The 12,134-nt window shown below is 33.4% G+C and overlaps 1 protein-coding gene across 1 annotated transcript; it reads right to left on the bottom strand.

The window, feature by feature from the left end:
- Nucleotides 1–225: 225 nt before the first annotated feature.
- On the bottom strand, nucleotides 226–7,259 carry LOC111044959. Its single transcript, XM_022330237.2, has 5 exons — nucleotides 7,193–7,259; nucleotides 6,612–6,663; nucleotides 3,668–3,760; nucleotides 1,554–1,702; nucleotides 226–412 (listed from the first exon to the last, which is right to left on the bottom strand). The coding sequence occupies exons 1-4, from the start codon at nucleotides 7,244–7,246 to the stop codon at nucleotides 1,599–1,601; spliced, it is 303 nt and encodes a 100-aa protein (XP_022185929.2). The 5' UTR covers nucleotides 7,247–7,259; the 3' UTR covers nucleotides 226–412; nucleotides 1,554–1,598.
- Nucleotides 7,260–12,134: the final 4,875 nt, after the last annotated feature.

Genomic DNA, 12,134 nt, shown 5'->3' with positions numbered 1-12,134 from the left:
TGTTATACTTGAATCAATGTATTAACATAATAATATTATGCAATATTTTCACTTCAAATGGGTGAAATACATCAAAGTTTATAGTGTTTTACTTCAGCCAGGAATCAGACACAACAATTTGGATGAAAAATTGAGTTATGATTTGATGAAATATAAAGGGTGATTGATAAATTGCATTGTGTTTCGATCATTCCAGTAGCCTCATCGAGAAAAACGGTTGCTTGGAGAGACTCGAATTCCTGAGTGGGAAAAATCAGGGATAAGAAGAATTGAATTAAGATAACCAAAAACAAAAGTTTCTGCAATGAGTTTGATTCTTATTTATCTGTGTAGATGCCATGAATGTAATATATATTATTTAAAATTCCAATCAGCTCAAATAATTATAGAAAATCGAAGAGGTGACATACATCTGAAATTAGATAATAAAACATTAAAATATGATAATTGAGAAATATTTCCTCTATTCTCTATTTCAATAATGTTTGCAACTTGCATGATTTATGGATGTCCAAAAAGTCTTGACACGTATAAAAGTCTTCTTCTTGTTCTTCTTCTTACAAACCACGATTACAATTTAACCGGCTTTTCTGCAAAAAGTGCACAAAATGTGCTCTATCTATCTGTTGTATATCTATCTGTTGTATATCCGGGCCTATCTGTTGTATAAAATCTCAACAATTTCAAGAATAGATTCACTTAATAAGAATTTAGTTTATATGGGAAGCGATTTGGTTTTTTGGTCGCGCTGATGAGCTATCGATAAGATAAGTTAAGCTTCATGCGCCTGCTACTCTCTTTGTAAGGGTGACCACTTAAAGAGCCGAACTCCTCTGAAAACCATTTATGAGTTTGAAAATCGCTTTACGGTGGTTTGAAACCTATCTAAAGCTGTAGGCGGAAAATCATCCAATGTAGGTGGTCCTAGGCCTACTCATCTCTCATCGTTATCCGTCTCATTACCCAAGCACAATCCTCAAGCTCATTTGGGCATCATTCTCAGCAAAAGAGTTCAAAATCATTCAATTGTCATCCCCGATGACTTCTAGGAATGTAAGAACAAAAATATTCTCAATGCATTAGCCTTCTCAAGCAATACGAAAAAATCACTCTATGATGAATTTAATTAACAAATCCTCCTAATGGATCAACTTTCCCAAACAATTAATACTCTAGTGAAAATTATAATGAATTTGAACATGACGCTAGTTGGCTGCATATATGTGGAAAGGGATTTTTTTCCTATGTTCAGTTGACCGCCATTTTGGATTAGTGGAAGATAAATAATTATGAACTGTTAGGCCTACTGAGGTAGTGTTTGGGAGGTGTTTAGGCCTACTGAGTGTAGTTTTCCTTTCCTGAACATCTTTCAATTATGATACTGCATATCATTATCATCAAAAATATTATAATTTATCAAGTCATTCGAGTCAATATAATTTAATTCATTATAGAAAGAGTTTGTATCTTTAATTATTCTTCAACAGATTTCATCTTCAACACAAAAGAGTTCGTATCTTTAATCATAAAAAACTGGTTTTTGGACTGCTTACCTTCTTGAAAGTTGAACTGTATCATTGAACAGTAGCAGTCTTCCTTTATTCTCTTCTCATTGAATTCATTATACTCTTGAATTCATTCAAGTCGACTGGTTGACTAGGACATGAACTTAGTACACGTCTCAGTTCTCTTTCAAGATTCCCTAAATGATAATAAAACAGAAATTCTTTCATCAATATTAAAAATAGAGCCACAAATACTTAAAAGCTCTTAAAAGAGCACAAGGGAATGTATCCACTAGATTTTGATATGGATGCTTTTATTGATTAATAAGTTACAGGAACAGTTTTACATTATCTTTCTTCGTTAGTGCCACTCTTCAATATAAATAAAAATATAAATCTTATTACCCTTTTTGAAATTTGTTTACTCACAATCTTGTGAGTACCCTTTTTAAAATTGTTTACTCACAATCTTGTGAGTAAAACATTTGAAAAAGGTACTCAGATTTATATTTTTATTTACAGTACTACATGTATTACATAGCTAGGCAATTTCTATAGTGGAAGACCAAGAAGGTCTTGGAGGGATGAAGAAGATACGGCTGTGGTAATGAGGGATTTGAGAGATGGTGAATGGGAGGACAGACAAGGATGGAGGACTCGGCTGAAAGAAGGAAGACAGTAAAGTACTGCGAAATCCTAAAATAAATATATAAAAAAGTAAATAAGAAACAATTTTGTAATAGAAAAGCATCATCATAAACATAATATAAAAGCAATCAAACATAAACAAATTGCTTAAGCCTTCAAAGGATATAAAGACTTATACTTCAATCTCAATGACACAATATGAAAATCTTCAATACATTACAACATATTGCTCATTACATTGTATGTTTGTAGTCTTGATTCTACTATGATTCTGTATGGAGTGAATAAGTATATTCTATGGATAAGATGAGCATATTAGTATGCATTGTCTGTGATATATATGATGACCATTGGTCCAATTAGTAGCAACCTTTATTTGAAAATACGAGGGTGAATCGAATTAAAACCTTAAAGTGCTGTAAAGTTCCGAGAAATTGTAAGATTGATCCGGTAGTTGGCAGGGATGCTCGTTGAAGCTACCAAGTGAATTAGTGACCTTGCTACACGCAACTAGCAGTGACTTCAGTTACAATATGGCCGCCCCAAAGTCAATATGCACTGCGTTAGAACGAACAGCTATCAGTCTTTCGTTTCTTGAGTAGTGAAGGTGTCAAACCAATGGAAATTCATTGCAGGATGACAGTACAGTATGGTGATTCATGTTTATCCAGGAACAAACATAACCATCAACCAGAAACGAAAATAGCAAGTAAGGAATGGCGCAATAGCTCATTGGTAAAACAAAAAAAAATCCGAACTCTGTGATCAGCTGGAAAACTCTTGCCAACTCTCTTCTACGATGTAAACGGAGGTTATTTTGGAGCATTGCACTGACAGGGGAATGACAGTAAACAGCGCTTCACATTCAAATCTCTTGAAAAATCAACTTCAAGTAAACGGTGAGGACTTCTCACTTGAGATGTGTTGTTAAACCATGACACAGAGCCCGTTCACATACGGCCCGTCTCTCAGCTCAAACTATCCAGGATATCAATTTTGAATGCCTTATTCACCCACCTTATACTCCAGACCTCGCCCTTTCATGTGTTCGGAAATATGCAATGGGAGGCAAGCATTTCCAAAGTGATGAAGAAGTGAAAACCGCGGTGGAGTGGTTACATGCACTACCAAAATAATTATTTAAACGTGGTATAAATGCGCATCCAAAGAGGTGGAACACTTGCATAACACTTCAAGGAGACTATGTCGAAAAATCATACATGTAAGTTTTACCTAGTCAAAATAAATAATTTATAACACTTCTAAGATTTTCATTTGATCCACCCTCGTATAACGACGGGAAATAATTACGACTTGTAGGATCTAAAATCACATTTTCAATCATATTTTAGTCACATTGTTACGTTTTCATCCTATGTGTACGTAAACGTATCTATCCTGTAACGTGCAGTTCTATTGATATCGTCGAATAATCGAAACGATATCGGAAAAAAATTTACTCTATTACTTACAAAAAGTAAGAAATTGATAATACGGAAATTCTATATACTTACCATCCAATCGCATTCTGTCCCGTCTTGATTGATAATTGATCAAGTCTTGTTCAGTGATATGATCTTTCCCATCCGCAATTTTGTTGAAAAGAGCTGTGAGAAATATGAATAATATATTTTTTCAAGAAATGCCACTGTACGATATTTATATTGTTTCTTTTATGCTTGATCACAATTTTTTGAATTTGAACTTTGACCTCTGTGATTCAATAAAGCCGTTAGATCACATTCTTTGTGATAAGTCCTAAATCCATCACGGTTAAAAAGATGTGTAGTATTTTTGAATATCCTAGTTTCCATTTTCACAGATTTAGTGCTGCAACACGACAACAGACGGGAACTTGTGATAATGGAAACGGTACACATTTCAACTCGGTGCAATGTGCCGTGGAGCAAATGTTGTTGCAGATTCGTATTTCGTAATTGATTACTCATCTCTTTTTATCTCAAATCCAACTCCAATATAAATATAGTTAGATCAGATAAATTTATTTCCCAGAATGTTACATACAAAAATTAGAGTTACAGTACAATAATATATATAAAGGAAACCCGCTACAAGACTACAGGTCTGTGTGCAGGAGGGAAGATAAAACAGATAGATTATGTTTCCAGATTTGGATCCCCAAATACCTTAAAGAGTGGATCAGATTTCCTAAAATACCCCAAAATAAGTGAGTTTTGGTGACTCTTATTTATTTGTATAGTACTCAAGGTGTCTAGAGCAAGGTCGCGTCAATGCTAAGTTAGCTTCTAGGCACTAGAAACTTTGGGATCAATACTTTTTGGGACTAAAGGGTTCTGACATAGGGGAGGATGGGTCTTCACAGTTAGAATCAGGTGTTGGACATTGTTCTTCAACACAGTCATAGAAGTCAAGCCTATTCGCGAATTAGCGAATATTATTATATACTGGCGCACAAGGAATCTTCCTTTTGCCGGTGTTTTTGCCTCACCTACTGTACTGTACTGTACTATAAATAAATATTTATTCAATAAATTTGATATTATATCTATTTATTCAGATTTTAGGGTAAAATTATTATTTCCGCTACTTGATAAGGAAAATATGAATTTCCAGTTCTAATTTAATTTAATGGATCATATAAACGAGCAGCAAATAAGAATTTTTAATTGAGAGTTTTTCTTATGTAAGAAAAAGTATAATGCTGGTAATTTTAAGCACCTAATATATTGACTCGTTTGAATTCTGTACTCTGTACAGCTATTGAATTATATATTCTGTATTGAAATGATAACAGATTATCACTCATTATTATACTTCAAGAGGAAAGATCCAATAACATGATGAAATAAAAACACATAGATGTTGTCAGTTTTCTACACTTTAATTTGGTACACGACCAAAATTAATTAATTAATTAATTTGGTACATGGTCGTGTACCAAATTAAAGTGTAGAAAACTGACAACATCTATGTGTTTTTATTTCATCATGGAACGTTTCTACAACATCGACCACAACTCAGTTGAAGATCCAATAACAATTTAGATTTAATAACTTGCTGGAAAAGAAACCATGTGGAGACATATGTGATAAAAATAGATTGTTTATTTACTCTGTACTCAGAATATTCTCAAAATGAATCTATGTCTGGTTGCCATTCAGTGATAGAAGATTGACAATCTGTCGAAATGGCCGACTATTGAAAGCTAATCACCTCGAAGGGAGAGACAGTAGACTTGGTCCCAGAGTTCCTCTTTTTCCTAGTTGGTCCCAAAGTTCCGGTCACCTAGCGTCTACGCTGTCATTGCTGTCTACTTTCATGCAGTTTGCGCCGAAATGAAAACAATAGACGACAAAGTTGTAAAAACCGCATTAAAAAGAAAAAGAATTAGCTAACAAGCTAACATAGCTCGTCGTGTTGTGATGTTGCAAATTATCAGAATGTACACTAGGCTTCAACAAGATAAAAAATATATAATACATTCAACTTTCAATATTAACAAATAAATCGAATATATGCTCTCTTATAGGACACCTTCTTAAAACAAAAATTGTAGAGGGAGGCTTTACAAATATTTTCGTGCAAAAACTGTGGAATATCTTGAACGGTTATCAAAATACAAACGATATAATAAAGCACAGAAAATTTTGGCAGTCATATTGTTGTCGCTCAAAACAAAGTGCTAAGGAACATTGTGGATGGTCCTTGGTATGTCAGGAACAGCGATCTTCATAGAGACCTTCACGTCGATCTGGTGTCCACCGAGATCCAGAGTCATGCGGAGAGGCACGAGGGGCGACTGCACCAACATGACAACGTCGAGGCGATCCAGCTGCTAGACAAAGGAGGGTTGGTGCGGAGGCTCAAAAGGAGGAAACCGTTTGAACTAGTGTAGTGCTTGTTCAAGTAGTGTCCAGTGAAAGAGCAGAGCAGTGATTGAGTGAATCTAGCTTCTATAGTGCAGTCAATAAGTGTACATATTAATTAAACAATAGCAGTAAGAGTTTCTAATGAGAAATTCACTGTTCAATTTTTCAAGTAGTAAATTAGGATAGAAAAAATTAGCTTATTAGTCTTTAGACTAGATGGCTATAGTATTGACCAATAGAAAAAAAAACAAAAAAAATATTGTTGTCGAGGTATTTGCCTGTGATTTCATCTAATGATCATTGTGTTTCTCATTATGTTATTATACTATCCCTAACAAAGAAATCATTGAGACATCTTCCACAGAAGTACATTTACGCCCTGACTAATAGACATAATTGAAGATCAACTCATGTTTTTAAGATGTTCTATTCAGAGTTTGGATTACTTCTTGACTTTATGTAAAGTTTTATGTAAATCAATTTAGCCGTTTTTCGAGGATTAGTAAGAAATTATTCATTATTTCATCTTGTTATTTATTGGAAGTCCCGGAGAACTGAATGGAAGAACATTTCAATTCATACTTTCTATTAATAACAATAAACTTACATTCAGCAGCGAGATCCTCATTTTCTTCATTTTTTCCACCTTCCACAAGTACCTGTAATCAAGATTCCGCTTAACCTTTTCAATTTCCTTCAGCTCTCAAACAATCGCCATCAACAGAACATAATTCAAAAAATTCAGGTTAACTGTAACTGAGTAATAATTTCAGGAATAATACGCAAATCCAGAAGAGGAATAATACCAAAACAGGAATTTTTAAACTTGAAGACTTGAAGGAGGAAAGTTATAGTAAAGTTGAGAGTTAAACATGAAGGAGAATAAGTGACAACTTAAAATAATTTCTTTAATACGTGAATATTTCTCAATTTAGTGATAATAATGTGAAATTTTTCTCCTATGTTTGGTTTTGAAGCATCTAAATTTGAAAATCCACTTTGTGAAAATAATTGAGAACTGGAAATTCTGTGAAGTGAACAACTACAAGACTTAACCTATTTCGGACTATGTGTAACCTTATCTAAATTTAGGAGAGTAATAGCACAAGGTTACCTTTTTTCTCTCCCTATCATTTTTGATGATGTACTTATTGTATGAAACAATAAAGAATAAATAAATAAACTTACCAAACGTAATGTGATGCAAACAATGAGTGTGAATACTGGGATCAAGATCTTCATTTTTCAAAACTGTAAAACATTCAGAATGGTTGTTAGAGTAGAATTTTCAAATTCAGTAGTTATGAATGAAGAGAGTTCTGAGATCCTTATATTTATTGAAAAACTTTCCCAACCTAAAAACATTCCGGTGGCCATGATATTGAGTCATTTCATATTACATATTTCGTCCTAAACATATATAAAATGAGGGAAGATGAAAGATTGACTAAAGGGATGAAGGGAAATGAGATAAATCTTGTAACTTTCTGACAAAGCTTACATTGAATAGCTGAATGAAGTATCATGATAAATTTTGTAACGTTTGTTTCAAATTCTAAATTTCAAGTTGAAAATATTTTTGGATTGAAATGTGATGTGAAATGGAAAGTAGACCTTATTTAAATCTTATTTTATTCATTTATCCATAGACTAGTAGTTCTGTGAACAGTAGACCTCACGCAGTATTCTGATCCACAAGAACCTGATTGAAACTATAAACCTTATGGAAATACAGCAATAGACTGGCTTCTCCACACATCATCTGTGTACTTGTCAACTGATTTATGATGAATAATTCTATAGTCTGATTTTTACTCTAATATTGACGTATGAAGGAGGCTCATTTCTCCTTTTATATTATTATCCTTGAAATGCGAAATTTCAAAAAACCTTGTATATAAGTCGACGCGCAATTGAAAAAGGAACATACCTGTCAAATTTCATGAAAATCTATCACCGCGTTTCGCCGTAAATGCGCAACATATAACCATATAAACATTTAAACACTCAAACTTTGAAACATTTAAACATTAAGAGAAATGCCAAACCGTCGACTTGAATCTTAGACCTCACTTCGCTCGGTCAACAATAGGTACAATTCCGATTTATATAACAGGTATTCCCCTATAAAACCGTTTTCAACCTTTATTGAAAATAAACAGTCTAGAGGCTATGTAGAGTTCATGATTTGATTTACACACATACTAAACCAAATTTGGGAGAGGAATATTAATGGGGTTGCCTGTTCTTCTTCTCACAATATAATTTTTATGATAAAAGTATTATTCCAATTATGAAGCAATAAATAGACTAAGAACCAGATTAGCTTATGCATTGTGATGGAGGCTATCTATAAGCTACATAGCTGTAAATTAGGCAATGCTGAAAATTGGTGGAGTATGTTTCAGTTAAACACAATGGGTTAATAATATCAGTGTTTCAATGAGAGAGGTTTTGAAATTTCATGAAAAACGTCTCTTCAGAGTGCATTGTGGCTCTAAAGCCGTGTCTACACTGAACAAATGTTCGACAAACATGTTTGTTGAGAAGGTTTGGGCAAATTTTATCATGTTTGACAAACAATGTTTGCCCGTGGCCAGTGTGGACGCGTCACCAAACAAAATATTTGTAAGTGGGGAGAACAGGTTTTATGTTTCACAGTTGTCAACTCTGAAAATGTTTGGAAAAACAGTATTTTTTCGTTTACAAAAAATGATTGTCCAAACTTTTGAAAATATTTGTCCCTGAACTCCTCAACAAACATGTTTGCCGAACATGAATGTGGAACATTTGTTCAGTGTGGACACTGCTTCAGTTACATAAATTTAATACTATATAGTTGCTATTTTAATAACTTAGCAAAGTATTGTACGGCCATTGCGATACAAGTGTATATTCATGTGTGAAACAATGATAAAACATGATTTAGGAAAACAAAACAGAAGCGCAGTATTATTAGGTTTCATGATAGAGAAATAATACTTTATTAAGTATGAACTAAGGTGAAACTTGCAAATAACTAATTTGAAAAAATTAGAAATTTAGAAATTGACCGAAGCATACATAAATTTTATTGTAGCTGAGTTATGTGATGGGTTCTCAGGAGAGAATTAGAAAAAGTTATATATTTCTTGGTTCTGAAATAGACAAAATTTATCATTACTGTTTATATGTAATTTATAATTATAATTTATTAAAAATCAAACGAATTACTCATTGAATGTAATGAAGAGTATTCTACTCACTGGCTTTAACTCTGATCTGCTGGTGCAAATAATGTTGATGGAAACTTGAAAAACTTTGAAGGCACTTGAAAAAATTCCAAATTCGAACCGCAATACTGTGTCAGATGAATTCGTTGATCACCAGTTTTGAAAGGATAATAATAATGAATTCTGAATACTAGATCAATAATAGATTACAGATAGTGAACACAGATGGTTTCATCAATTTTAGTATTGTAAGCTGTCACAATAATAAACGACGTCATTAATTTATTCACATTACGTTCATCAAAATTTCATATTAGATTCAATAATTCGGTTCCTGTTCTTACTGATTTTCTCTTCTTCTCTTCTTCGCTTATTCTTCTTTTCTTCTTTTCTTCTTCTTCCTCTTCTTTTTCTTCTTCTTCTTCTTTTTCTTCTTCTTCTTCTTCTTTTTTTCTTCTTCTTCTTCTCTTCTTCTTCTTCTTCTTCTTCTTCTTCTTCTTCTTCTTCTTCTTCTTCTTCTTTTCTCTTCTTCTTCTTCTTCTTCTTTCTTCTTCTTCTTCTTCTTCTCTTCTTCTTCTTCTTCTTCTTCTTCTTCTTCTTCTTCTTCTTCTTCTTCTCTTCTTCTTCTTCTTTCTTCTTCTTCTTCTTATACTATTTTTTGTGAGGATTTTAATTCTTTTGGCCCACTCAAATATTACAGTTTGAGAAATATAGAAGATAATCTGAAAAATTAGAGTAATACAATATATCATATTTGATAATATAATTTCAAATAATTGACCGAGCGAAGTGAGGTCTAAGATTCAAGTCGATGGTTTGGCATTTCTTTTAATATTTGAATGTTTAATTGTTTGAATGTTTAAATGTTTATATGTTGCGCATTTACGGCGAAACGCGTTAATAGATTTTCATGAAATTTGACAGGTATGTTCCTTTTTAAATTTCGCGTCGACGTATGTACAAGGTTTTTGGAAATTTTGCATTTCAAGGATAATATAAAAGGAAAAATGAGCCTCCTTCATACGCCAATATCACCGTAAAAATCAGACTATAATTATGTAGTATACCAGAAACCAGATGTTATGCAAAACAGATGACATAAATCAGTTATAATATTTAATAGTTTGTTGATTGGGATTCACTTTATCCTACATGTTTTAATAGAGATTACACACGTTGAGTATTAATCTTTGAGACTTATTTATTTCTAATATTCTACATGGCGCAGTCGGTAAATAAAAATCACAGCAAATGTCAACCATTCGACGGAACAACCGAAGATTGGATATATTGGCACGAAAGGTTCAAGATTTTCCTACGAAATGGAAACATCAAAAACGAAGAAAAAAAACGAGACTTACTACTTACTACTCTGGGACCGCAACCATTCAAGATAGTTTTCGATTCTATGCATCCGACCCCCATAAACAACATTGGATTTAATGATGCGATAGAAGTCTTAAACAAATACTACACGAAACCACAAGCACCTCTATCCCAGAGAGTTTGCTTTTCTCGACGATTCCGGAATGAAGGTGAGACCATAGCTCAATTTGAACTAGATTTAAGGTTTCTCGCATGAAATTGTAATTTTGGTGATAACCTGGATGAACGTTTAAGAGATCAGTTCATATTAGGCATCAACAACGATAGTTGACAACTTGAGTTATTGAGAATGCATGCATCAACACAAACAACTTTTACAAAAATAGTAGAATCAGCAAAATTGCTAGAAACCGTTAACCTTCAACAGCAAGAAATTAAAAACAGTTCTACAAATTTGAATAGAGTAAAAATTTCTGATAAACATCAGGCAATGGAATCTAACCCTCAAAAGTACAACGAAAATATGAAAAGAAATCGACTCTAAAATTGAACAAAAATACACATTGTCTCCGTTGTGGAAACCGGCGACATTCTGATGGTGTCATGTGCACTGCAAATAACAAATTTTGTGAAGCTTGCGGAGGTAAGAACCATTTTACTAGAGCATGTCTAAAAGTAGGGAACGCTACAATTGTAAAAGACAAACAGATAAATCAGGTCCGCGAAAATTTATCAATAGAAGATGACAACCTGTCACTTTCCGATATTGAACATATAAGAACTCTGGAAAAAGGCTGTAAAGTAATGGTGAACGTTAAACTCAACAACAACACAGTGAAAATGCTGTATGATCCAGGTGCCGCTTACAGCGTTATTAACGAGAAATTATGGAAAAAATTGGAAGTCCCATTTTAAAACCAACAAGAAACCTCACGGCATACACAGGGATTGACATTGAAACACTTGGAGAAACACATATAAATGTCAATGCTTTTGGTGACTCCAGGAAATTACCAGTAATTGTTATAAAGAAAGATGACATACCTTTGTTTGGACTTAATTGGGTCCTCAAATTCAATCTACCCTCACCTCCCGGTGCTGAAATATGCTCAGTAAAAAAAACGATAAGCTCTCCACAAAAAAAGAATTCAGTTTTGGTAAATAAAATAATCACAGATTTTTCTGATGTTTTCAATCCAAATCTGGGAACAATAAAGAAATGCAAGGTACTTTTACACATGTCAAAAAATGCCATACCAATAGTTGCAAAACCACGTCCAGTTCCGTTTTCCTTAAGAAAAGCAGTAGAAATGGAACTACAACGTTTAGTAGACAGTAATGTACTATCACCTGTAAACACAAGTGAAGAACCTATCACATGGTCCTCACCAATAGTTATTGTGGTGAAACCTACAGGAGCAGTCCGGATATGTGCTGATTTTAAAACCACCATAAACAAGTTTATAAGTCCAGACAACTATCCCCTACCTAGGTTTGAAGAAATCACTTCAAAACTTACAGGAGGGAAAGAATTCACAATTATTGATTTGAAGGATGCATATCCACAAATGGAAGTTGATACTTCTGTACAA

Source organism: Nilaparvata lugens, chromosome 13 (genome assembly GCF_014356525.2).
Source record: "Nilaparvata lugens isolate BPH chromosome 13, ASM1435652v1, whole genome shotgun sequence".
Taxonomy (NCBI): domain Eukaryota; kingdom Metazoa; phylum Arthropoda; class Insecta; order Hemiptera; family Delphacidae; genus Nilaparvata; species Nilaparvata lugens.
The sequence above is the reverse complement of the archived record's forward strand: the minus strand, read 5'-3'. Positions and strand labels throughout refer to the sequence as shown.

Excerpts from the sequence above, each read along its gene's own strand:
- LOC111044959 (XM_022330237.2), bottom strand. The coding sequence starts at position 7,246 with ATGAAGATCTTGATCCCAGTATTCACACTCATTGTTTGCATCACATTA. Across the intron at positions 3,761-6,611 it reads TGAGGATCTCGCTGCTGAAT|CTCTTTTCAACAAAATTGCG; the intron begins GTAAGTTTATTG and ends TATTTCTCACAG. Across the intron at positions 1,703-3,667 it reads GGACAGAATGCGATTGGATG|GGAATCTTGAAAGAGAACTG; the intron begins GTAAGTATATAG and ends ATTATCATTTAG.